The 26,951-nt window shown below is 49.1% G+C and overlaps 1 protein-coding gene across 3 annotated transcripts in view; it reads left to right on the plus strand.

Annotated features, from left to right (window-relative positions):
* Positions 1-26,951, plus strand: part of GNAO1 (G protein subunit alpha o1) — a 116,888-nt gene that overhangs the window by 40,568 nt on the left and 49,369 nt on the right. For all 3 annotated transcript variants that reach the window (XM_048958557.1, XM_048958555.1, XM_048958556.1), the window contains exon 3: positions 2,477-2,618. In XM_048958557.1, coding sequence (XP_048814514.1) covers positions 2,477-2,618 — 142 coding nt within the window. The remainder of the gene's footprint in view (positions 1-2,476; positions 2,619-26,951) is intronic.

A 26,951-nucleotide genomic window follows, 5' to 3' on the forward strand; every position in this document is an offset into this window, starting at 1 on the left:
TCTCCCTAACAGTGTACCTCCCCAGGGTGGTCCCATAGGCAGTAAGGCACAGTTCTGCAGAAAGGTAAATCCCAAGCAGTTGAGCGGCAGCGAGAACGTTCCCACAGAACCATTGGAAAAGCCTCCAGAGGAGCCCAGCGATCGACTCACCGAGGCAAGCAAGAAGAAAAACATTTGCTAAGAGCATATAGGACAATAAACCAGTTCACAGTGTCCTAGTAGTCTTTGGAACAGCACTAGTCAGTGGGGATTCGCTCGCTCCAATCTTAGGTAATGTGCTCACTGCATGATTGATTAATCCGTAGGTACTTCCTACGGCAGAACTTCAATACTGGCATCAGCTGTGCTGCTTTTAGTCGTCGTGGCTGCCTTCCCAGAGAAATTTCACAGAGGAACAATCGAGTTTTTTTCCTCCGTGTTCTTTTATGCCCCGTTTCAAAGCAATGCTTTTATGCCCGCGCTTTGAACGCGTTGCCCCGTCAGCAGGATGTTCACTGAGGGATACCAGAGCCGCTCTGCACCGCTTGGTTCTGCCTCCTGAGAGCAGGGAGCCCTGTGATGTGGCAGGGAATTGGGAAACATGGAGCACTTAGAAACACAGGGTGTTTAGATGTGGAAGCGTTGGGCAGCAACTTCACGGCACGAGGCCTTCTCTGAGTTGCCCAGAGCCAACATTCCGCCCTCCGTACCCCAGAATCCCACCCCAAAACTGCCAAACACAAGGAGTGAATTATCTCTGGTGGTGCTTTTTCTGAATACCCACAGGGTCCCTCCTATGCAGAGCTCACAGAGGAGCAGGGGCTCTACTAAACTCCGTTGGGGCTGGTGCAGACCCTGTGCTTTGTGCCAGTCATAACTCTTCAGGCTTGACTGCAACTTTTGGCAAAGCAGACATTCCCAGAAGCTATTAGAGAGCGTCCAAGGAGGGCTGTGAGATGGGGAAAGGTCTGGAGAGCATGGAGAGCGAGGAGCACCAAGGGCCCTCAGTCTGTTAGGCTCACTGCCATGGTGGGAAAGCAGGGGGTTGGTCACTGGTGTTAGAAAGCCTTTCGGTGAGGTTCACATCATGGCAAGTAGCTGTCGTTGTGCTTGTATCAGCCTTGTTCTTCATGTAGTCATCTGTTAATAACACGAGGCTGGCATCCAGCTCTGCTCTTCATGCCATCCCAGCACTGTATCTATTGCACTCTTGCATATGATCCTTGCTTGCTCTTCTTCTCCCTGGGGGAGATGCCAGCTCTGGTCGGTTTGTGTATGTGATCTAGAAAAAAAAAGAAAGAAGAGTCGCATTATAGACAGGATGCTGGGTTCTATTAGTGAACGTATCCGTTACTGAAGGACTGTACGTTGTCCAGTGAGATCTGCAGATGAGAAAGGAAGAACTTCATTTTGGCTAAGCAGATCATCCTCTCTGCTAATATCTAAGAGACAGGATCATAACTTATGTCTTCACTGGGAAGAATTGCTGTCAAGCACAATTAGCTCTGTGAACTCGAGCCATTCTCTGGGCACGCCCTGGCTTAGTCCTTGAGTTTTAGAGATGAGGCACCAGTCTTCCACTCTGCCCATGGCAATGTCATGCTACAAAACACAGGGATGTGTTTCCTGTGTCCAGCAGGCCAGCTGTGTGTCTACAGATAGGACCCAGCCTATAATGGCACACGTCTCATAATCTCATTTCCTATTCATGCTTGCCTGAACCCAGGCAGCTGCTTAGCGCATTTTGCACAGGGGAAGTGATTCTGGCAGCAGGTCCAGCCAGGTTGCAAGGACTCAGCCCATCAGCTGGTTCTGACAGCACTGACAGACTGACGGAGCATCCAACGCGCGGAGCTGCAGGACGTGGGCTTCACTCCTGCAGTGGTTCCTGAGGGATATATAACGTGCCTCCAGGCTGCAGAGCTCCCAGCACTGCCTGGGAAGGCATGAAGGCCTGGGAAGATGTCAGGTGCTACATTTATCCATGGCTGTGGCATGGATAGATGCACAGAGGGGGATTTTGACCCACTCCTTTTGGAAGGCACCCAGGAGTTGCTATGAAAAGGACTAGACAAAAAATAGTTTTCTATCTTTTTTTTTTTTTTTTTTTCTCAGTAGTTAAGACCTGATCTGTTGGTCGTTGTAAGCAGGGAATATACTTCCATAGGCTTTGTCAGAAAAGATAAGGTAGGACCCGGAAGCCTCCATGTGCAAGCAGGAGGTGAGGTACAGCACTCACGGTACTGCTGGGTGCAGGGACAGCCTGCACCAGCCCTACATGAGACCTTGACAGAGAGCAGAAGGGATGTTAATTGCAGGCACTGGGCTCAGATGCATTAGTGGTAAGCAGCCAGAAGAGTTTGAAAAGAAATGATGACTAAATTAAGTGAATCAAGCTGCCAGATGTGCTCTTCAGACGAGCGCAGTTCTGTTTTCAGTGTCTCCCCCACTGAATGACATTCTCAATAGGTTTTTGTCCTCTCTACTTTCTCTTCAGGATCATCCATGAGGATGGCTTCTCTGGAGAAGACGTGAAGCAGTACAAGCCAGTGGTCTACAGCAACACTATACAGTCTCTGGCAGCTATTGTACGTGCCATGGATACCTTGGGCATTGAATACGGTGACAAGGAACGAAGGGTGAGTTAAAATCTCCACTTCTTGGTACAAAGAGCTGAGAACTGGGACACTCCTCAGCACAAACAAAACATGTCTGCACAATCTGAATGTCTTCGGGGGGAAAAGAAGTGAGGGGAAATGTTTACATTATTGTTACATGCCCCTTGCATGGAGGTTTTTAAGAAATAGGTGCATAGGTGCAATTACACGTGTCGTAACAGCTAAGGTAGGAAGTGTCACAACAAGCTGGCACCGGCCAGGCCACGTGAAAAATAATTCTGTTCATCTAAGGACAGTGAAGTGAGAGGTACTGATAGATCTGAGGAAAGAGAGAGAAGATGTGTCCTGTCTGCTGTCTGTGCACGGGTGCGTGTGGGAATGTCTCAGGGAGAAGTCCTGCTGCTCTTCAAATCCCTTCCACCAGCTGCTAATATAGGAAGGCTTTTAGAATGAACTGCACTTAGCAGGGACTTGACTGACTTTTACTCACATCTCTGCCATTCAAGCGTGCCCAAACAGCAATCTTGCATGCAAACAGGACGATCTGTTACTTCACTGAGGCTTTTACAGGCAGGATCTTAGGTAGCAGTGTTCATATAAGTCCATCAGAATAACAGTTTGATGTCTGGCAGCCTTGTGAGGCCACGCACCTAAGCAAGCCAGACCTTTCCCCGTTGCTCCTCTGTTTTAACTAGCTCCCTATTTTTAAACAGTCTCCTTTACCAGCTGCCTGTGCTATCCTTTGCCTTTCCTTCCTGCATTTCTAGATCAAAGCAAACTCACAAGGCACTAGAGAAGTCTAGATCAGTCTTTTTGCAGAAAGCAACGCTACTTGCTTTCACTGGAAATGTAACCATTTCAGTTTCAAGACCTGTTAAGGGCAAAGTCCTGTATGCCACTGAGTTTATCGTGGCTATTTTTAGGAAGCTATCAAATGACAGATGTATTACATACCTCAAACTCCTTATCTAAGAGTTGATAATAAAAGCATTTGCTGGAAGGGATGCCAAAATCCTGCTGTGGTGCTGCTGTATAAAGAGGTGCCTTATGTCTCCCAGTCGCAAAGGGGTGTTTTGATTTCTTTGCACTGAGGGATCTTTCCCACAGGAACCCTAAATCCTGGAGGCTCCTTCATCCCAAATGCAGCAATGATACAATAATGGAGTTCTTGTGCGCTTGCCGAGAACTAATGCTGACGGCTTTCAAACTGACTACATTAATCTGTTGATTACTCAGTGACTCAGCTCTCAGCAAGGCAACGTATCTTGCCTCAGTAAAAACCTATGTCCAGGAAAACAGAAACAAATCATTCCCCATGTCTGATAAACAGTCTGTGGCAGACAGCTTTAAATTGTAAATTCTCTATTCCCTGTTTAATGCCTGAAATCCTAATTCTAGAGGGGGTGAATTCAGCACTGCTCGAGTGCCAGGCTTGCAAAACAGGGGGCATAGATGGGGAGAGCTGTTATCAGAATGCCAGAATGAGGGGAAGGGCACTGGGCTGCATGGAATGTCACGTCCATTCATGTTCCTATGGAAAAGATTTGCAGTATCTTCTCCTTTTGTAGACATAATACAAAGGAGAGCAGAGAAGCCAAGCCTGCCTGCCATGGTCTTCCACTTGCTCCTTTCTTTTAGTCAACCTCCATAGAAAGTTGCTGGTATTAGCAGCAAATACTATTTATTTTAATCTCATGGCTTCTGCTACCCCACTTTTGTTATTAATACACAGCTGCTGTAGAGGCCATTAAACAGGCGATTTGTTGAGCATTATGCTGCACAGTTCATCCCTTTTCAAGCAAAGCTTTTCTATTTTAAAAGTCATTCCGCAGCCAAGGGTTTCCGATGCAAATCTTTTTGTGAGGGATTTTCCCTACTCATCACTTAAGCCTCCAGGAAAAGAGACCTGGCCAAGGGGAGCAGGGGCTGGAGCTGCTCCCAGGTGACTCGGAGCAAGGCAGCAGAGGACATGGGGCCGGGGACTGTCTGGCTCCTACAAAGCCCCTCAGACTTCAGGGGAGATGCATCTCCCCCTTATTCCCTCACAGTGTTACCCAGACCATGCTCAGATCCAGGTGAAAAACAGCCTCACTCTCCCCTCTGTAATAGATGTGAATTGGATGTTCTGTGCTTTTGCTATTGAGGAAAAGTGACCAAGCCCTCTCTTACACATCTCCTTGTTCTGCTGCCCTTAATTATCCCTCTGGTATTTAGTCTAGAGGGAGTGCAAGGCTGGGGGAAAATCTGGGCTAAACCTCCTTGCTTCAGTCAGCCACACAGTGACCAAAATAGGAAGCAGGAGCTGAAAAGACAAAACTAACCACAAAAAAGTCTCGCTGACCCACTCTGCTGATAAGGGCCTGCCTGCAGGTTGGGTACAGAGCTGTGCAGGATCTCACTGTTAGGCTGGTCCTTGCTCGCAAGAAGATGTTCTCTTTCAGGTGACTTTTGAGGCTCCCCTCCTCTTCCCTCCCTCACCAGAAGGACTGAGGATGCTGCGCAGCCGCTGCTGCCTCCCCATAGGAATGAAGCAGTGTGTGGGAGAGACCCTCTCTCATAAGACCTGCTCCTCTTTCAGCCTTTCTCTCCTTGTCAGATGCAAAGACCAGCCGGTCTCTCCCATTAAGAGCAGAGCCAGCTTTCTTGCCCCTCCCTGAGGCGCACTGCGGTTACCATCATTCACATTTTTGGGCAGAGAAGACGCACAAAGGCAGGACATTTCTCAAGAGGTGGGAAAAGCCAAGCAAAAAGGAAATCCCGTGCTATTTCCACAGCCTGCCCTGTTGCCGGGGAGATGTTGGCTTGCTCAGAAAGGCGTGCTGTTGCCTGGAGTGGCCCATGTGCTGCTGGAAAGTAAGGGTGGGGGGAAAGAGAGGGCACGGAGAACTCAGGGAGCCTCACACGAGTTCTGCTGGAGGCTCTGTTTCCTGAAAGCTGCCTCTTCCGTGTCCCATGAACATATTTTCCTCCTTTGTCATCTTGCAGTCCCTCTAGTCCCTGAAAGCACAAGATCTTGCCTTGGTCAGTGATCCCAGTAAAATAACAGCAGAGAAAGACGATCTTTGCACAGCAAGAGCAATGGCCCCAGAAGCAGGGGCTGTTTTCCCATAGTCATACTACTAATATAGGTAGCATTTAGACCGGAGACAAAATAACCTTCTATCAAGGCTATCATGGGTTGCTCCTGCAGACAGAATTTGGCTTGGAAGAGCCTTCCATTTAAAAAAGGCTATAGAGCTGGAGCTGCTAAGCCTTCATGCAGAGTTTACTCAGAATAAGTTTGTAGGTCTGTACTCCTTTCCAACCTGGGTAATTACAGCAGAAAACTGGCAATTCGTTTAAGGTTAAAATGTGATCTGGGAGCTGGCACCGCCTGCATTTTGACTATTTATAGGGCAGCAGTAGTAGCTGTAACTGATAGTCAGGATCCCGGTCTGCTACGGACATGTAATGGTGCTGGAAAGCAGGAGGAGGTCCTGGGTTTGTGAAGGAGGGGGCTGATGCCCACTCAGTAGAAAGAGAAGAGATGGGGACTCAGATAGAAACAGCCTAGAAAGTGGAACAACAGTGCAGTGAGTGACTGATTGCACCAAATCCTCCATCCCCAGAGGTGGATCCAACCTGCCTTTCTTCCAGCAGAACCCTATCAAGCACCATGTGAGCTCTAAGATCCAGAGCTTCCTTCCCCCTTTACTTCCCCAGGGTGGCCTAGCGAATGCGTTTTTGGTTGAAATTCCTGTATAAAAGCCCTTTTGCAATAGAGCTGAAAGGAGGCAGGGGAGGGTGGGTGCTGAGCTGGGGCCGTGCCACCTTGCCAAGCACTCTATGCTGATGTTTCACACGCTGGTTCTGCTTTGGGATGAGAGCTGTTGTGTTGGCATTGCACTGTGTTCACCCTCACTCAGAAGTGAGCATTGAGCTGCTTTTTGGAGTCTCTGTGGAGCTGTGGGCTGGTGGTAGTGAGCGGCAGCAGCAGGGGGTGAAGGATGGTCAGCCCCTCTGCCAAGCACTGAGCACTCAGAAAGCAGAGCCTAAATAACACATTTCTTGAGGAAAAAAAAGAAGTATTTGGATACCCTTCAGCACCCAAAGTGAGCCAGATGAGGAGGGCTGGTGCAATCACACCTCAAAATGCCATTCGCATCTGCCTTGTTGGTGAATGCTTGGCACCAGTCAGGCACAGAACATTGCTGACACTTCTCCCAGTTCTGAGATCAGCCTTACAGCCCACACAATGACACCAGTGACCAGAGTAGATGCCATTAATTAACATCAGTCTTTTTTAATTTTAATTTTCTTTTGAAGAAAAAGAGGGTAAGTAATGTCTCAAGGTAATGATGATAGGAAGACCACAGTCATTTAGCCCCAGCATCAAGATTTATATTGAATCTAATCACATCTTTCACCACCTAGGGAGGGTTTTTAAGAGGACGGTGCCTGAGTCATCCCAGAGAGACACAGGGAAATACTGGAGGGACAAAGCAGTGGGCACAGATGTCAGGAAAAGGATCTCTGATCAGATCAGGTTCAGATATAGAATGCTGTTCCACTCCTGTCTGTGCATTCAGGGGCTGGGGGACCTCTCCTGCAGGGCCATCCAGCCCCAGAGGAGTTAAAATGTGGGCAGTGAAAATAGTGAGGGAAAAGTGGGGAGTGAAAATAGGAAATACCCAAATAGGTTTGTAAGTTATGGGTATTGCCACCAGGATACACTCAGATACTCTGGGCTCCTTGTTTGATGTTCGTCTGGTGGCCAGCACTATCTTCAGGTGCTCACTCGTCTTCAGAGCTGGTTTTTTTTTTTTTTTGGTCTTTCTGCTTTCAGTTGCTATTTTAGGCTTGGTTTCAGGGTGACAAAGAACACCAGCCATCCAATGGATATGGTAGAACAAGAGGTAATGGCCTCAAGTTGCACCAGGGGAGATTCAGGTGGGATATTAGGAAATATTTCTTCTCCAGATGAGTGAGGCAGTGGCACAGCTGCCCAGGGAGGTGGGGGATTCACCATCCCTGGAGGTGTTCAAGAGCTGTGGAGAAGTGGCACTGAGGGATGTGGTGGGGTGGGTTGGGATTGGGTTAGGTGATCGTAGAGGCATTTTCCAGCCTTAACAATTCTGTGTTTCTATCATCCCCACATCTCCAGCGCTGTGCAACATCCTTACCCACTGTGAAAATGTAGAACCTGTGCTGCAGGGAGGTTTGTCTGTCCTGTTCCTGGCTTGCAGGCTCTTTCTTTTCACCAAGAGGTCTCTGCATTTGATTCTGCTTTTTGGATGATGCAGGGAGTATTTTTAGTTTGAAAAGGAGGAAAAAAAAAGCAACACGCCACCTCTTCCTTTGGAAGGAGGGCTGCTGTTGTGCAATTTGTTGTTCAAACGCAGCTGCAGCTAGTGCTGCCAATGGGACTGTGACAGGGAAGCACGAGGGTGCGAGAGGCCATGGGCTGTGACACCAGTGCTGCGTTAATGACAGCGCGGTGCTGCTTCTGTGCCACATGGTGCTGCTGGAAGGCGACTTCTGCGAGACCTCCTGCAGAGGCCCTGGTGGGACAGCACAAAACTGATCATTGAGAGAGCTCTGTCACAGGAGCACAGCAGGAGCAGAGCTCCAGGGGGTGAGCATGGCCCCGCTGCCTGCCCAGGGGCTCCATGGGCTGAGGTTAAACACACAGTGCAGCAGAAGCTCTGAAGATGCTTGCTTGTTCCCAGCTCTGCAGCTGGCAAGGCACTGAACTGCTCCCAGAAAGTCCCCCCTCCCAACCTTTGGGCTGAATTCAGCTGCATGTGGTGCGGGTGCCCTGCGCAGGTACGTCTGCAAGTCATTTCTCCCAGCAGGGCTGCAGATAGCGACAAACGACTCAGCACATTTCCAATATATGTCAGTTATTATGTGGATTTATTTCCATCTCTTTGGGGAAGCATTGGAAAGCGCTGCTGAGTCACACTGCTTACTCACCGCTTTTAGAGTACCATTTGAAATATTTGTTTTCCGAATGCCTTCCATGATGTTCCTATTATTTGAATGTCTCCAGATGTAAAACGAAAACATTTATACAGGGCATCCCTGGCCTTTAACAGATCTCTGGTGTGTAACTAGGGGAAAAGCATCAAACAAATGTCTTGGGAAAGGATCGCTCCTTTGGCTCTGCCATTGGGTGTTTACTCAGCATTGCAGCAAGGGACAGTGTGGGTTCTGCTCTGGAGCAGCCTGCGGCTTCCCAGCAGCACAGGGTTGGGAGGAAGGGAGAGAGGAGAGCCTGCAGCAGGACTGGGGCAGCACTGGTGCCTCCTGCGGTCCTCCTGGGCACCATGCCCATCTGTCCCCTTCTGAGCTCCTGCTGAGCTCCCAGAGTCACAATATGAGCCTGAGGAGTTAATGACCTGCACACGGGTTGTGTTGGGCTGTTAATCAGTGTTGTGTGCATGGGAAACAGCTGAGGACTCCCTGCCCCTTTGTGCCACGGTCCCCATCCCACCCCAGCCCCACCACCAGGGGTGATGCTGGCACTATGTCCAGGGAAGATCATGCCTGCCAGCTTTGGCAGGTTTCCTCCTTCCTGCTGCACTGGACATTCCTCATGGTGGTAGGAATCTCTGTTCCATAGAACCATCGAATCATAAAGGTTGGAAAAGAACTCTAAGGCCCCCAAATCTGACCCCAGCCCACCCCCTCCATGCCCACTGACTGCATCCATCAGTGCCACATCCCCACAGTCCTGGAACACCCCTAGGGATGGGGACTCCCCCACCTCCCTGGTCAGCTGTGCCACTGCCTCACTGCTCTTTTGGAGAAGAATTTTTCCCGTTATCCAACCTGAGCCTCCCCTGGTGCAACTTGACCATTACCTCTCACCCTGTCTCTGTTACCTGCGGGCTGAGGCTGACCCTCATCTCTCTACAACTTCCCTTCTGGGAGCTGTAGAGAGTGGAAAGGTCTCCTCTGAACCTTCTTTCCTCCATCCCTGTTGGGTTAGGCTGCCCCAGCACAGCCCAGCCTTGTGGTCATCCAAGCCTCACAGCCAGAGACAGCAATGGGAAGCAGGGAGCATCTTCTGAGTCCAGGAGAATGCTCCACTTGCCAGTTTTATTGAGTTTTTATTTGAAGTAATGAGAGCTTTTAGAGCCGGTAGACAATATTCCAGGCACCAATGGAACATACTTCTTAGCAGGAAAAGATCCCTGTAGTCCAGCAAGTTTGATATCATCCTGTGAAGTTATGAATTGTTCTCTTCCAAGAGAGAACCAGGTTTCATCTCCATTCCTCCCTTCTTCCTTTCATCACATCTGTGTACTTTTTTTCTCTTAGGCAGCGCAGGTTTTGGCAACGCAACCTGCCTGGAGGCGCAGCCTGACATTTCTGTGGATGCCAGAAACAGGGGAATTTTAGGCTAGGTTTTCCTCTCTGAATTTCAGTTTCAGTAATCACTATTCATACAGCAAATTCTCCATTGGCACTGCTGGATTAACATGTTCTGTGCTCTGGTCTCATCTTCAGCATATAGTTGAATAGCAGCTACAGTGTTCCTTTTCTGGTGGCTGCTGCCCTTGCTTGAATCCCTTAGATTTTAGAGATGACCCCCCCAGGACACACAGGTTTATCAGCAAGTCCCAGCTCTGCATCACTGCCTTCTTGGTTTTTTTGGGTGGCTTCCTTGCTGGCTCCTACCAGTGAGCACCTTTAACAGTGAACTGCCAGTCTGCTGCTCAAGGGTGCTGCAGTGACACAACTGCAGGCTGCTTCATTCCATGTGCTCCAGAGGCAGAAGCTGTACGCAGACTCAAAAGACCACATTCACCATGACAATGGGTCGCAAGCCAAGTGCAGGCTGGTCTTGTGATGAGTGAATGGGCAGAAATCCTCATTTCCTCTGCTGCCACTCTGAGAACAAAACCTTGGGGAAGGATGCAGGATGGCGAAGGCTGCAGGATGGCTCATGGCAGCATGCTGGGTTCTTCAAAGCTCTGTGGCTCAGTTCTTTGGGTCACTGTGGGCCAAGAGAGGAGGATCTTGTATTCCTTGCTGGCTATCGAGGCAGAAAGCGTGCTCACATGACACCCCCAGCCTGCAGCCCTGAGCTGTGCTGCTCACAGCCTGTCTCACAGCCCGAGCACTTCAGCATTCAGGCCAAAAGCTGAGATGGGCTCTGGGCCACGAGGTTTCAGAAACCAAGAGGAGCCAGGCCCAGACTACACCTCCGCTTGTTTTGCAGCTGTGGGCTGCTGAAGGCACAGGCATTTTGCCACACTGAGTCACCCCTCCCTTGGACAGACCCCTTTTCCTCGCTCCCCTCTTCTCATCAGCAGAGCTGTATGGTGCATTGGCCCTGGTACATGAGCACCCTGGCCAGCAGCAGTCCATGCAGGCACAGCTCCCTGCTCAAGGTGCTCAGCTGCAGTGCCCCAAGTTCTGGGCAGATGAGCCCCCGGCCCTGGGGCCATGCTGCTGTCAGCACGCATTGCAGCTGCCTTTATCCCAGCCCGTCCAAGGGCACAAAGGTCTGAAGCGGTGGACAGGCTGTGGCACCATGCCCCTTTTCTCCTTCGCCATCAACTTTGTATTGGACAAGCAGGCAGCAAATAAACAGGGCTGGTGGGGAGGGGCAGCCTGTCACTGTGCACAGTCATTGCCTTGAAATCCTCCAAGATACCCTCAGGGATTTGTTCCAGCACCAGTGAGCCTTCAGTGACCCTTAAGGAAGAGAAGTGAGCCCAGGGCGGAGCTCAGCTCAGAGTGCTTGCTTTGCTTAAATTCCAGCTGTAGGCAGATGTGCTCCCCAACAGCCCTTGCAAATCCACTGTACAACCAGGCACACCGCCATCAGCCCCTTTTCTGTAAGAAACTGTGGTGTGTCTGGGGTTGGGAAGTGAGCCCACAGCCCTGCTGTGGATATGTCTCAGCAGAGCTGGGTTTGAACCAGGAAAAAAAGGGACAGCAACTTTTGGCCGAATGCTAAATGAAATATCAAGTAATAGCATGATAAAAGTAGCATCTCCGCAACTGCAAAAGGTTGTTCTAAAGGTTAGGTCTGCCTGTACCCTTCTAGCTCTGGGAATAGCTGTTGCTTTCATCTGCAAGTTCATAGGCTGAAATAAACAGGGCTAAAGCTGTCCGGCCCAAAAGGGACTTACTGCTGATGGTGGCTTGTGTCCAGGAGCAGGCTCTGCCTCCACGGATGGCTCACAGGGACATCCTCGCCACTGAGCTGCAGTGCTGCTGCACAGAGCCCATAGGGGCAGCACACCTGAGCTCACCACCCATTCCCAGCGCTTCCTCTGAAACACGAGCAGAAGTCGAAGTTCCTCATTCGGCATGTGCTGCTCAAGGGCGTTTACCTGCAGAAATGCTTCCTTTCCCTGCCCTAAAGCGAGCTGCCAGGAAGGAAACCCCAACAACTCCGCTTGCCTCACACCTGGTGAATACAGAAGGCACGGACAGACAGATGGACAGAAGGGGCAGATGGACCCTGAATTTCTGTTGATCTATCTCTTTTGCATCATTGAATTTCAAGAGGAATCCTTCCGTTCGTCTATCCAGCTGTCCTATTTATAACCAAAAGAAGTGTATAATTCACAGTGCTTTCTAATTAGATGGTGTAACTACAGTCCTATTTCTCTCCACTCTAATTTGCTCCATTGGAGGATCTTAACGTTTTGCATTACCTCTATCACGCAGGGAGAGCTCTTTGAGGGTTTGAAGCCAGCAATTACGTGCAGCTTTCACTTGTCCTTGAAGCTGATGTAGTTTCATGTGGAAGCATCCCAACATGGCATTTGGAAACCTAGCATTAAAAGACACCATCAGAGCTCTGTCCAAAGCCAAGGGTCACTTAGCCCAAAGCGTGGCAACTTGGAACGTGATTGCCAGGCTAGGAGGGGCTTTGCAATCCCGGTCACTTCAGGCCTATCCAAAAAGCCTGAATTTTCAAGAGCCCATATTTGGTAGATCTCCACAGCAATCTGCATCCAAGTTTGTGGCTGACATTCAGCTCTCTAAAAATGGAAATAGGTCATCACCACTTGAAATTGGAGAGTTCTTTGTAGAGGGAATGATCCTGGGAGCAAATGCCCACCAGGTGAGCAGAGGCAGGACTGAGCATCACCCAGTGCATGTATGTGCAATGTCAGAGGAGGTGTGGGCTGACGCAGCTGTGTTGCAATGGAGTTTGTGCGTACAGCTGCTCACCTTGTTTGTGCAGCTCACATATGTCCAGTTTGACTCATTAAAAGCCTAATACATGCAAACACTACCAAGTTGCTAAAATGCCCCGGCAAAATTAGCTGTAGAAAGTTTCGTCATGTTTTAAGCCTGGCGCTGTTAGGTGTTTTGAACACTGTTTATTAAAAACAAAACTGCATTTCCTTGGCATTTGTCTAGGGAAAGACAACGCAGTGGGACTGCAGAGCCCCCTGGTTCTTGCAGGGAGCTGCTCCCAGCCCGCTGTCTGGATTCAGAGGTTCAACGTGGGTGAAAAAGGCTTTGGGGCAGTGCTGTGTGCCCACCTTGCATGCTGCCCGCTCGCACGTCCCATGCTGGCTGGAGGCAGCCCCAAGGCTTGTTTTACTGCTTTACAACAGAGCAAATAGAGCAACGTTTCATAACATCCTAATGAGGAACACTGAAGAATGCCCAGGAGACATAGACAATATCAGTGTTCCTTGGCACAGAGGGAAAATCAAAGGCGTTTGTTTGTTATCTGAAATGCCGATCTCTGCTCCTTTCGGAGGTGGGCAGGCATTTTTATGGTGCGTGTTCCTGGAAATGCTCAGATGTCACTGGTGGTGCCATCCAAGAACACTGTTTATTTTCAGATACAACTATAAAAACGGAGCAAGGAAATACTCAGAGCTATAATGGATTATTAAGTTCTAAGTGGTACTTTGCACTCTGAATGGCCCCAGAGGCCTATAGACCCATTCTCCTTTCTGCTGAATGGGAAGCGTACCTTTGGCTTGAGAAAGCCCAGAGATAGAGGAATCTTTGCCCGCTGGATTGCAAATCACCTGGGCTGGTGTTTAGTGATGCTTTTTCAGAATGTCACAGCTAAAATACCAGCAGATGAAATAGCTCCCTGCCTCTCATCCCCCACACCCGAAGCCCAAACTGTTTTGACCAGGTCAGGTGTGTTCATTGTCCTCTCTCTGGTTAAAAATCTGTCATTTGCCAGGACTGCAATCATCCATCCATCCGGACTGTGTCATCCTTCTAGCTGGTAAAAACCAACGCTGTTCTGTTGTTTGTGAGGACACACAGATCCACAAGATCAGCTCGTGCTCACGATTTCAGAATGCTTCTGTAAGGGATTGGAAGAAAAATGAAAAAAGGAAAAGAGTGGTTAAAAAAAGCAATTCAGACATTAACAGTGTCATGGCAACAGCAAATTAGTGCCTCAAAAGCAGAGCTCAGATCACTAAAGGTTTTGGGAGTCACTGCACCGCAGGACTGAATGAAATATTCAGCACATAAAAGAAGTCCCCAAATGTTTCTTTATTTGTGATAAGGACGCCAAGCAAACAGCTATTTGCATTCATTTTTGCCTAACCACATTGTTGTTTTTTTTCCTCTGCAATACTTGTCAGGTGAACGTGGCTCCGTTGTGATTCTTGGAGAACTTTGACATTTGCAAGCGTAATCATAAGCATCAGTTTTAGCTCATGGGGGAAGCAACCACTGTAGCAAAAAAATGAGAGGAAAAATAAGTGTGGTGTGAAAGGGTACCACGAGAGGTTCTGTGCGCTCAGAAAGGTGACCTAACGTGAGCTGACAGCCTGTGCCATAACCACACAGAGGGGGACGGTCTCTCACCTAACGGCGTGCGTGTGCATAAGCAGGCAGCGAATTTCATTTGCTTGCCTTTCCCCAACCCACCCTATAGTTCTCTTCCAGGTTTCTCAGCCTTTTCCTTCACAATGAAGTCAGCCATGTCACGCTGCCCAGCATTCAGTGGCCATTCCCATCCACCATAATCTTTGCTTGTCTAGTGTTTGCTTCAAGTTTCATTCTAGTGCTTAATCTCTTGATTATATTAGGTATCCATGGCTGATACCTGTAATACCCTATGGGATGGGTTTGGCAGAAAGAGCTGCATTGCAAAAAACGTCCTCTAGTTTTAATTTGGTTTTGTGCCAAGCTGGCAGGGAGAAAAAAGCTCCAGCAGAATATGGAGAAGATTCAAAAGTGAGACCGTGCTCAGCTGTGGTTTGCTGTGTTCTTGGATACATCCCTCTGTCTTTTGTCCTCCATGGATCTTAATGTTTTCCCTTCCATTTTTGCCTCAGCTATCTAATAGCTTAGGAACTATTAGAAGCATTAGACGTGGAGGTTGGTTGTGAGGTCGGTATTAGATGTGGAGATGTGGCAGGGGCTTGGAGCTTGATGATCCCTGAGGTCTCTTCCAAGCCAAGACATTCTATGATTCTGTGATTCCCAGATTGTGATTTGAAGAACAAAACCACGGGGTTTTCTATCTGTGGGAGTGGTCAACATGGAGCACTCCACACTTGTGGTCCACAGGGTCACTGCTATCATTTTCATGCTCATCTGCCTGACGTTGGATGCTGAAGTCTCTGAGCATCCGGACAAAGAACTGGCAGGTCCAGCTCTCAGCATCAGGTCCTCCGAAGAATTTGCAACATTTGCACATTTCATTGCTAAAGCATAGAATCATAGAATGGCCTGGGCTGAAAAGGAGCTCAAAGACCATCTAGTTTCAAGTCCCCTGCTACGAGCAGGGTGGGTTTCTCCCCCCGTAAAGATGCTGCGTGTGTTTTAGTCAAGACTCTACTTCTGCGTGCTCCTCTTCCAAGTCATTCCTCACGATGTTGGATTCTTCTGTTTCTGAAGCTGGTCTCAACGTGGAATTTTATATAGTGCTTACACACACCGAATTGCAGAGTTCAGGTTAGCTTGGGGCTATGAACTTTCCCGGTGTTGAAAATAAGTCCCACCTTCCAGTGGCTCAGTCCCAAGCCTTCAAGCCTCCCCTTGCTGAAAGACAGGCTTTAGAGGGATAGCAGCATATCATAACTATCTCAACAATCTTTTGTAGTTCAGCAAATCCTGATATGGGGACTTCAAAACCACCACATGCAGCCTGGCCTTGAATGCCTGCAGGGATGGGGCATCCACAGCCTCCTTGCACAACCTGTTCCAGTGCCTCACCACCCTCTGGGTGAAAAACTTCCTCCTCATATCCAACCTAAACCTCCCCTGTCTCAGTTTAAAACCATTCCCCTTGTCCTATCACTGTCCACCCTCACACACAGCCGTTCCCCCTCCTGTTTATAGGCTCCCTTCAAGCACTGGAAGGCCACCATGAGGTCTCCCCGCAGCCTTCTCTTCTCCAAGCCAAACAAGCCCAGTTCCCTCAACCTTTCCTCTCAGCAGAGCTGCTCCAGCCCTCTGCTCATCTCAGTGCCTCCTCTGGACCCGCTCCAAGCGCTCCATGTCCTTCCTGTGCTGGACACAGCGCTGCAGATGGGGCCTCATGAGAGCCGAGCAGAGGGGGAGGATCACCTCCCTCTCCTGCTGGCTGCCCTTTTCTTAATGTGGCCCAGAAGAGAGAGAAAAAAACAAACAAAAAAAAGTTAAAACACGCTGCAAAGAGAAATAAAAGGTGTTCAAAGTCAAATTTGAAGGTGTTGAATGATTGGACCAGATGATCTTTGAGGTCTTTTCCAGCCTCAGTGATTCTATGATATGAATTCCCAAAGGCCCAGCTTCCAGAATAGTTTGCCATCTTTCTCCCCTTTAAGAACCCGAACAAATAAATAAATAAATAACTACTAGGGCTTAGATTTCACACTTTCCTGGGTTTCCCTCTTCTGCCTGCCTGAGCTGATGACTGCTCTCCGTTACAGGAGCCCTTACATCAGAAGTACCTCCTACGTTGCTGCAGCTCCCAGGCAGTGGAGCCAGCAAAAGCCTTTTTTGTGAAGGTGGTACAAATTGTTTCTTTCTCAAGAAGTGTCTAAGACTTAAAATTAGTTTAGTAGTCTCAGAGCTGTCACCTTCTCCTCCTCTGCTTTGAGAAAGGGCACGAAGCGCAGCACAGCTGATGGCTGCAATGCTGGTTTTTGCTGACGCTGATGGTGTCATTTTTGGGTGGTGCTGTGTGGAGCCAGGAGTTGGACTCGTTGATCCTCATGGGTCCCTTCCAATTTGGAATATGCTATGATTCTGTGATGCTGTAGGGTGAGGCCCCAGCCCATGATTTCTGCTGGGTGCTATTCCTGTGGCCATCAACAAGTAGAAAATATTAGCAGCCACTCACATGTATAAACCATCTTCTGCTTCCCAGAAAACAAATACAGGTTTTCCCCTGAGGGGAGGTCTGTCTGCTGTTCAGTTCCCCATCACTGATGTGTGAGGGGAGCAGTTGGAGCTGGCTTTGAGGCAAGCAGGTGTTGACTGCCTCCAGGCAAACATCTGGCTGGAGGAGAGCAGTCCTCATGGAACGGGCATTTTTCCTCTCCAGATCTAAACAGATGAATATTTTGAGTATGTGTGTTGCATGCAGATAGAGTCCCAGGAGGGTTAAAAGAGAAAGATGGTATTGAAGGTAAAGAGAGAAGATTGTCCAATCCCTCCAACTTTTAGCTTGGTTGCATATCAGCAGCTCCATCTTAAAGAAAATAGCTGCTATCAGGAGCTTCAGAGCCTTGCTGCATTCTGCTCATCTGCTTGTCAGAAGCCTCATAAAGCGGAGTATGGATTTTCTAACAGAAGCCCTAACTGCAGCATTTTATCAGGGCTTGTTCTCTTGAGCACACAAACTGTGTGAGCTAACAGAGAGAGGGGTGTAACCTGAGTTCCCCCACATCTGCTCAGCTCTGCAGCATCCGGCACCCCCAGGTCCTCAGAGCAAAAGCTCCTGTGGTGCAGCAGCATCTCTAACATCAGTGCAGGAGGTGATGAGCAGATGAGCAGTGCTGGCTGTGCAATTGCTTGAAGAACTCCCTGGTAAGGCTGGGCCTGGATATTTCACAGCATCTTTCAGCAGGGATCAGCTGCAGCTGTTCTGTGAGCCCAGGGCTGCTTCCCAGCCTGTATGATGCTCACAGACCACATTCCCAAATCCCACCCTCTCTGGCTGTCTTGCTTCTGCTGCCTGGTCAGAGCTGGTACAGGAGACAGATGTCTGTTCTGCTAACCATTGGTCATCTGTTTTTCCACTGCAAAAGTGTTCTATTCCTTCTCACAAGCTGAAAGGGTGCTGGAAAGCAAGTTGGGGTTGGTGCATGTATTTTCTCTGGAACAAGAGAGGCTGTGGATGCCCCATCCCTGGAGGCCAGGCTGGATGGGCAGCCTGGTGTGGTGGTTGGCGACCCTACACATAGCAGGGGTTTGGAACTAGATGAACACTGCGGTCCTTTTCAACCCAGGCCATTCTAGGATTCTATGATTCTCAAGCAGCTTTTGCTCCTTGGGGCAGCTGTGCCCCGTGGCGATGCACACCATGGTATTCCCCAGGATTTTGCTGCCCAGTAATTTAGGAGAGGTCATCGTTATCAGGCTCTGCGGGGATGTATGAAGAAAGGCTGTCACAGCGGTGTGTTCCCCTGACATTTACTTGGTGAAGCATCAGTGCTGTGTGAGCTGCATGGGGGAAGAAGCGGCTCTGAGCACAGCTCTGTGCCTGGTGCAGCCCGGGTGCGATGTTATGCACATTGTTAGGAGCACCTCTTCCCTCCACTGATCCTCCAGCATCTCCTCCAAGCCACCCACCTGCCAACAGCTTTCACAGCCCTGTTGGAGCTTCCTCCTGGGCTGCATTTCCATCAGCATTTTTCACTCAAAGGAGCTGCTAAGCTTGCTGTGCCCCCACGGACTGCTCAGACCCACACAACCCCCCCTTTGCTCCCCACAAGCCCAGTGTCAACAGGGAGTGGGGCACCTGAGCGTTCCTAGAGCCCTCCTGACCCTGCACCTCAGCCCTTTGGGGAAACGGGGCTGCTAAACCATAGAGAGCCCTGTCCCATGTTTGAAATGCTGTAGATGGGAAAGTGTTGTGGTGAGTCCTTTTCTCTTGCTACGCAAACACATGCCGTCGAGCTAAAGCTGCCTCGTGGATCAATTAACACATAATTTCTGCTTGTCTTAGCAGAAGGAGCTATTAATAAACAGTAAGCTATGGGAAACAAGGGCATTTACGGATCTGAAGATGAACACGTATCAGTATAACTAACCTTCAACCTAATTGAGCAGTCGTGCTGAGGGCAGCACGAAGCCCAGCCATAGCAAGGGGCGCTGCAGCTGCAGGAGCTGCTTTGTGTTCTTTTGTCACTGTTCAGTGATGAACTTTCCCTCTTGTTACAGTCTGACATCAACTTGCTTTGAATGATGGGCAGGAAAGTAATGTTTTTGAAAGTTTTAATCATTAAGAAAAATCAGAGCCATTTTTTTTTCACACTCAAATGAACGAATTTAAAAGCAACTCCCCTTCCCCTGAGTGGATGGAGCTCAGCTCATGCCAGCACGTGCATTGTATCCAATTTTACTTATTTCCCTGGAAGTAATTTCCTTTCTAAAAATGCAGCTTTCTCAAAATCCACAATTTACAGAGAATTGAATCTGCTGGAATTCTTGACAGTGAAAAGCTGAGCAGAACACTTTGAGTGCCTTCATTTTTGCTGCACGGCAAGTAGCAATGCTAGCTGATGAGTGGATGTGAGAGGAGAATTAAAATGAAAGGGAGAAATTAAAGGAGAATATTTTGTCATTACCTTAATGAAAACATTTGATACCACTTAAGTGACAGAGTTTGATACTGTCTAAATGAGACGTGGAGAAAACCACCTGCCAAAATCTGTTGACACATCTGTTTTGCAAAAACTGCTGCGACTTCTGCTTGTCAAGCCATAGAGGAGGAACACAAGCATCTGGATGGACACAGGGCTGGCAAAGCTGAGTGCTGTCAATAGAAAAAAAAAAAAAAGAAAAAGAAGCCTGAATTAACATCATCTCTGCCTCTGCACCTGAATGCATGGGAGGGCTGAGCTCTCACCTCTGCAAGTGCTGGCTGCATCCTTGGAAGGGCTGGGCAGCAGCAGCAGGGTGGAAGCAGCCCCTGCCCCTTGCCTCTGCATGTGATGCAGTCTCACTGCATCTCACTCCTCTGAGAGAGGAAACAGGACCCTCTCTATCTCAATACTCTCTAGGGTTGGAGATGCTCAGCTTGGACTGGAGAGGCAAGGAAGGAAGGTAGAGAGACAAGAAACACACTTGAGAGAAAAGAGAAAAATTGAGCAAAGACCAAAACCAGGCATTTATTGTGCATGTGGAAAGGTTTGTGAGCTTAAAGTCATCTGAAGTAGAGGAGAAACTGAGTGTTGCTGCCATAACCCCAGGAGAGAGGGGCAGAGTTCTCAAAGGATGTGAACTGTGGAGAGAAACAGACGCATCACAGCTGTGAGGCCTCTGTTATATTTTTAATTAAAAGAGTGTTTTGAATTTTTCCCACTCACTGGCAGTCAGCTTCTGAGGATGACAAGATCTGGAGAAGAGCTCAGTGGGAAAACACTGAGGAATCTGTGAAATGAAGCCCTCTGTCAGAGACGTGGGACCAGCGATGCACAGTGGGACCTCAGCATGGTGGAGATGAATCTGCTGGAGCCTGAACCATCTCTGCAGCCCCAGCTCACCCCTCCTGTCCACCTGGGGGCTGGGAGATGCCCTGAGCGTGTCTTCCATCAGGGAGAAGCCCGATGTGTGTCTGCATGGGATGCAGCCTGATCTGCTGGGACCGCAGCGCCGGCGCTGGGATGTCAGTAGCTTTCCACTTCAGTTCCACGAACACAGTGTCTGCACACAACTGTCTGAGCATCTTTACTCTCTGAAGATCTCTGTGTTTTCAGCCGCTTCCTTTGACGATACAAACAATGCATTCTATTCTTAGCCCTACAGCGGTATATACTCAAATCTTTATCTAAATTCTGCAGAATTTTCCATTTCAGATGTTTGGGCGTCCAGGAGCAGACTGCTGCTCATCCCGTGCACGACATTATTCCTTTGATACACGATCTGAAAATTCAATTACCAGACCAATTACTGATTTTTCTGAAATTTACAAGGAAAACATTAAAGTTTGATTAAGTCAGAATTCCCACTGGGCTGATCAGCAATGAGACCAAAATTAAATTGGGTTTTTAAGAGCTTTACCACATTGCAACGTGTGAGAAATATCTGAATTGGAAAGCCTGTTGCCAGCAGTCAAAACTCTGCAGGCTGAGCAGTGGAAGATGTATTTTATTTCTCACAAGAGTGAGTACATGCTGCTTTGCAAAGGCCAAGAGGGGTCAAAGGTGCCTCTCTGAGAGCGGCAGCTTGCACTGGGAGCAAGCATTCACATTAATTATACATGAAGCTGAACTTAAGTGGAAACAAGACAGGACCTGACCCTTGGGTGTAAAAAGGGGCTGAGCAGCATCACAAGAGCAGAGCAGCAAGAAAAGCACTGCTTCTCTGGAGCTTGACCAAAAGCGAAGTGATGTGGCATTGCCGTTCCTCAGGAACACGAGAGCTGTGCAGGCAAAGCACCCAGTGTTTCTTGCATCAGATGTGGCCGTGTATAAAACTGCATAGGGCTGTCCTCTGTGGTCAGCACAGGATGGCTGCAGAACAGACGGCTTTTCACCACTATGCATTTCTCGAGTAGTGTTCCCCAGGAATCAGGGTTGGGAACAGTCCAGCTTAATTTCTTTACTGATCATCTGGACGAGAGGCTTGAGTGTACCATTGATAAGTTTGCAGATAAAGCCAAGCTGGGAGGAAGTGTTGTTCTGCCTGAGGGTAGGAAGGCCCTGCAGAGGGATCTGGACAGGCTGAATCTGAGGCCAAAGGGATGAAGTCCAACAAGACCAAGCGCTACACTGTGGTCACAACAACCCCGTGCATTGGTTCTGTGTCAGGGCACAGTGGAAAGCTTTGTGGAGGAAAACGATCTGGGGACGCTGACAGCAAGCTGAACACGAGCCAGCAGTGTGCCCAGTGTCCAGGAAGGCCAACAGCATCCTGGCTTGTGTCAGCAATAGTGCAGCCAACAGGAGCAGGAGGGGATTGTCCCCCTGTACTCAGCTCTGGTGAAGCTGCACCTCAGTGCTGTGCTCATCGTTGGGTCCCTCATTAAAAGAAAGACATGGAGGCAGTGAAAGAGTGGTGAAGCATTGGAATGGGCTGCCCAGGAAGGTGGAGGAGTCACTGACCCTGGAGGTGTTCAAGAGGGACGTGGTTAGAGGGCACGGTGGGGATGGGTTGGGATTGGACTTGGGGATCTTAGGGGTCTTTTCCAACCTTAATAATTTCGTGATCCACATAGATATGTACCCATATATGATATGTACCCATGTGCTTGGACCTACACAGCTTTGCTTCCCAGGCTGAGGCCCTGCTGATTTCCTCTAACCCGGATGAGGGTAGGATTGAGACTCAAATGCACCTGTCCATCATGCTGACAGTCTCAGATGCATTGCTCCAAAACTGAGACAGCAGTGTCCATTGTCAGGAGGCTCCAAAATGCAAACAAGGTTCCTGCTGAGAGGTACGTGCATCCCGTGGATTCCTTTACAGAGTGCACTGGTTCACTGCAGTGTGAATCCAGCTCATCAGGGGCAGATAAGCATCTGCCTAATTATGCCCTCTGAAAGATTGGGCTGACATCTAAAAACACAGCACTTGCGTATGCAGTGCATTTGCCTCTGCAATTTGCAGGTGTAAAAAAAGCAAATTCATTTTCACCATTTGCTTGGAGAACAGATGATTCAGTAAAGGACAGACATGCAGATATACTCAGTTGCATCATGAATTACATGACTGAAAACAGCTTAGAAACACGGAGCTCTGTGAGCTGCTGTTTTACAAGCTTAGCAAGGAGTTGAAGTTCCTGTTCAAGTCTCTTCGCACCCTGTGCCTTCTCTGAAATCCTTACAGTTCCTAGAATTACATTACTTAACATTGAGATGGGGATTCGAGTACTTTCATGTTCTGATGACACATAACTGCTCAGAGACAGCAGAGAATTTGCAAAATAGGGGTTGAAATGCTTGAATTTGCTGAGGATGTTTGCATGTGATGCTTGAGCCGCTGTCGGGGGAGCACACATCCGTCAGGAAACATGGCTCTACTCATCTGCACTGTGGCAGATGGTGTCTGGGAGCAGGAGCTCTCATTCCCCAGTTTCCTCCACCTCCACAGAGTCTCTCCATCCTCCAGTGCGACACAGAGGAGTACAGTAATGCACAGAAATGTCTCCTAACCTCCAACCCCCATCAGATCAGAATTTCCTGACGTGCTGATGCATAATGCATGAGTACTCAGCGTGCTGTGCCGCCTGGCTCGGCTTCCATTCAGGGGTTAACAAGGGAAACGAATGGGATCGTGGTGGGGCCAAGTTCTTTGCGAGGCTCTGCTCCCCTTCCAGAGCCTCTGGATTCATTTTTCTTAAATAAACACACTTCAGAAATCTTTCAGAGTGTAAATAAGTCAGGGCAGCAGCAAGAAAGCAATTGCCAGTGAATAATTTGTGGAGCTGCTTGCAGCTGCCGTGTCCTCCCGGGAGCAGACCTGCCGGCTGGCACTGCCCTGCTTGCACCTTGTTGATCTCAGTGCATCAGCTCCTTCATTTAGAGAGGTTTCCATCATCCCCGCTCATTTTTTCCTCCACCTCCTTCCACTTTCCTGAGCTGCAATAGCTGAGGCGCTGCTGCCTGTGAGTTCTTGAAGCAACAATCTTCTGAATGATTTAGCAGCACCGCTCCTTCACAAACAGATTCCTCTCGGATGAAATACATTCACATTTATGTAGGACAGAGGTTTTGGAATGCTATTAAATTTACATGGTGAGCTGGCAGAGCAGCCATCTTCATCCACTACGCAGAAAGGGAAGAACAGTCTGCACGCACAAGTGGGGAAATATTTACAGACAATCCTGGCAGTGCTCACTGCCCCGCTTGGGGGACGAGGACAGCTAACACGAAAATGGGAGAGTTTATTAAATCGTGACTCTGCCAGCGGTCGGGCAGTTTGCTGGGAGGCAGTTTGTTGGGTTTGGTTGCTCGAGGGTTTTTTGCAGCTGGTTGTTTGATAAGGCTCTGCTGTCTGAGGGGCTTTGTCAGCTTCTTGCAGAAGTAAAGAGGGAAGAAGGGGAAGAAGGAAGGCAAGACCGGATCTGGACAATGCACTGAAGTAGGGATGACACAGAATGTCCTCCTGCAGGCCATGGCAGAACAGGAGCTGCAGGAGAAGGAGACAAACTCATCTCTGGGGCTTCAGCATAGCGTTAGTTACAGATGCAGCTAGTTGGTGGCTGCTCCAGAGGGGGAAGGGAAGGGAAGGGAAGGGAAGGGAAGGGAAGGGAAGGGAAGGGAAGGGAAGGGAAGGGAAGGGAAGGGAAGGGAAGGGAAGGGAAGGGAAGGGAAGGGAAGGGAAGGGAAGGGAAGGGAAGGGAAGGGAAGGGAAGGGAAGGGAAGGGAAGGGAAGGGAAGGGAAGGGAAGGGAAGGGAAGGGAAGGGAAGGGAAGGGAAGGGAAGGGAAGGGAAGGGAAGGGAAGGGAAGGGAAGGGAAGGGAAGAGCTGTGGTGTAGAGTTAGGGAACAGGTCAGCATGGGGCGGCACGACAGCCCAGGGCCTCAGCAGTGTGGGGAGCTGGGGGTCAGAGCTGTTCTTTTGGTATGAGAGATGCAGAACCAAGCAGCTGAGTGCCCACAACCTCAGAAATGCCCACAGCGCTTCCTTGCAAGAGCAGAGAAACACTTACAGCAGAGCCCTGGCCCAAGTCCAAAGCGTGCAAATTACTTTTTTTGCCTCTTTAAATACTCTTTGCGGTGTCTGTGAGCTCTGGAAATGCCAAAAGCATTGGAGCAAGTCCAGCTGAAAGAGATAACTTGGTGCTGTTCATTTGGCAGCATGGCCTTCTCACTTCTGGCCCTGACTGTGTGATGTGGCATCCAGACTGCTCAGCCCTGCCATGCTCCAGCCATTTCAGCGATGGCTCCATGGCAAACAAGAGCCTTGCACGAAGTTATTTGGGCTACAGAGCACTGTGGAAACATGAAGATCCCTTTAATAAACTCACTGGGCTGTAGGTGGCAACTTCAGCAATTCCCAAATGACCTCAAAACATAGGGGCTGCAGAAAGGCAAATTAGTCATTTTATGCTCTAAATACTTAATGCCAGCGCTAAAAATGAAGAGGAGGAAGAATGTTCAGGACAAGCAGACTGGGATGCAGCTGAAAACAAACCTCATCCTCATAGGGTATAAATCAGTGTCAGGCAGCAGCAGAATAAATGCAGTGATGCTGCCTTATGCCAGCTGGGTGCCAGGTAGGGCAGTGCCTCCAACCCGACAGCAGTGCTATGGAATGTGACCCATACGGTATCTGAAATACTCATATGGACAACCAGCAGTGAGCCTCCCTCCTTTCTGACCAAGCAGAGTGCAAAACGGAGGCGAAATAGGCTTCACAAGTGCTGCCCAAGGGATGTGAAAGGCACAGCGTGAGGCTTTTCTATCCATTGTGGGAAATGATGGCGGGGAGGATTGCGCTGGGAAAGATAGGAAGCTGGCATCACAGAAAGGGATTTTTTAAAAGCACCGACGGATGCAGGCTGTGGTGTGGATGAGCATGCAGGGTGCCCGCTGCATGCCAGCCCAGGCAGCAGGGGGAGGATGAGCCCACACATCTCTGCAGCACAGCCCTGGTGCCTGGGTGGGAAGGGGCGAAGCTGGAGCCAGCCAGGATTGTGCCTGGTGGGCAGCAGGCTGGGGCTGGAGCCTGGCACCAAGCAAACGCCTTCCTTGTTCGATTAGTGCTTCTCCTTTGGCAGCTGAAAGGGTCTTGGCAGCGCCAGGCTTTTTGCATCTTGTTGGGCTGAATAGGAGGAGCAGGGGTTTGGCAGGGACAAAAGAACATGCCACTGCTCCATCAGAGGCCTCATTACTAAGCATCGTGGCTCACCAGAAGTGATGGGGAGCTGTGGAGATCTTTATTCTGATAGGCAAACAGCGGCTGGAAATGCATTTCCAGCTTGACCTGAAGATATCAGCTAAAAGAGAACTTGACAACTTGCATCTGTAGAGATCTGAGCATGCATTGTGCAGGGCTGAAGCCCAGCTGTGTGTGCACACAGGGAGCAAGGGAGCTCAGGCAGCCAGAGCACAGGGCGGCACGGAGAGTTGGGGATCAGGTAGGGGTCAATGTGCTCCAGGCTGTGCAACAGGTGCTCAGCACATTGTGTTAAGTCCAGGGAACAGCTGTCTTGTCACCTGTTTGAAGAAATTAAACAAGGGGAGAAATCAGCCAGCAAACACTGAGCGGGAAGCTGGTCACCTGGAGGGCTGCATTTTAGCTCTGACCACCCCTCACTCACTCAGACTTGATGGCAAACCTGTGTGTGCAAATACCACGAGAGATCCAAGCTGATCCGTTTTGAGTCCAGATCAGAATTTTTAACAAACCAGTCAAAATTCATCCTGAAAAGTCTATTTTCTCTGTTACACCCAAGCAATGGGATTTTCAGGAGCTTTCATTGTTCCCTGTTGATAGCAATCTACAGTTGAGCTCAGTGTGAATCGAGTTAGGTCAATACTGAGTGCTTTGGAAAATCCCAACCCTTGTATTAATATTATGAACTATTTTGAGAGCTGGTGCAAGTATGCAATATATGGCATTTGTCAGTGGGCTGTGAGCTTTAAGAATGATCCTGGTGTATTTGCAGGTAAAAATTAGACCTGATCTATAACAATCATTCTATACAGGAACGAAGTTCAGGCACATAGTGATGAAAGTTGAGGTGGGCCAGGCATGCTGCAGAGGAGTTCAAGGCAGAAGATTACTAAGTGTATGATACACTCAACTGGTGTTTATAAGAAGAAGGAACAGTGGGAAGGGGTAAAATTGCTGTGCTGATGTTGATGCAAATGGTGTCAACCACAGATCTGATATCAAAGATGACCACCAGGCTGTGACATCCTTAGCTCTGCGCCTCCTGAATCATAACAGGCCTCTATAGCAAGAAGCCATCGTAGCCCTGGCCGTATTATGTTGCTATTTAACACATCTTTTCTAGGCTATTTGTTGGGATGACTTCTTGATTCTCGAACATCAAGTCTTGTCCCTGCCAGTCCAGCCCCAAGAGCTCTCGTTTATTTGCCCAGGCTTGCTCTCCATGGGGGCAATTCCAGAGGAGTTCCTTAAAAACATTCCAGGGAGAGAGATTGAGAAGCAAACCTCCTCAGTCTCAAAACTTGCTCAGATAGAGCTCTGCATAGCATGTCACAATGAATAGCAGTCATCCATCCGCTCATGCTCTGCCCACAGCAGAGGGTGCAAAAAAAGTGCAAAAGGAGCATTTCCCACGTGG

Source organism: Lagopus muta, chromosome 12, assembly GCF_023343835.1.
Source record: "Lagopus muta isolate bLagMut1 chromosome 12, bLagMut1 primary, whole genome shotgun sequence".
NCBI lineage: Eukaryota > Metazoa > Chordata > Aves > Galliformes > Phasianidae > Lagopus > Lagopus muta.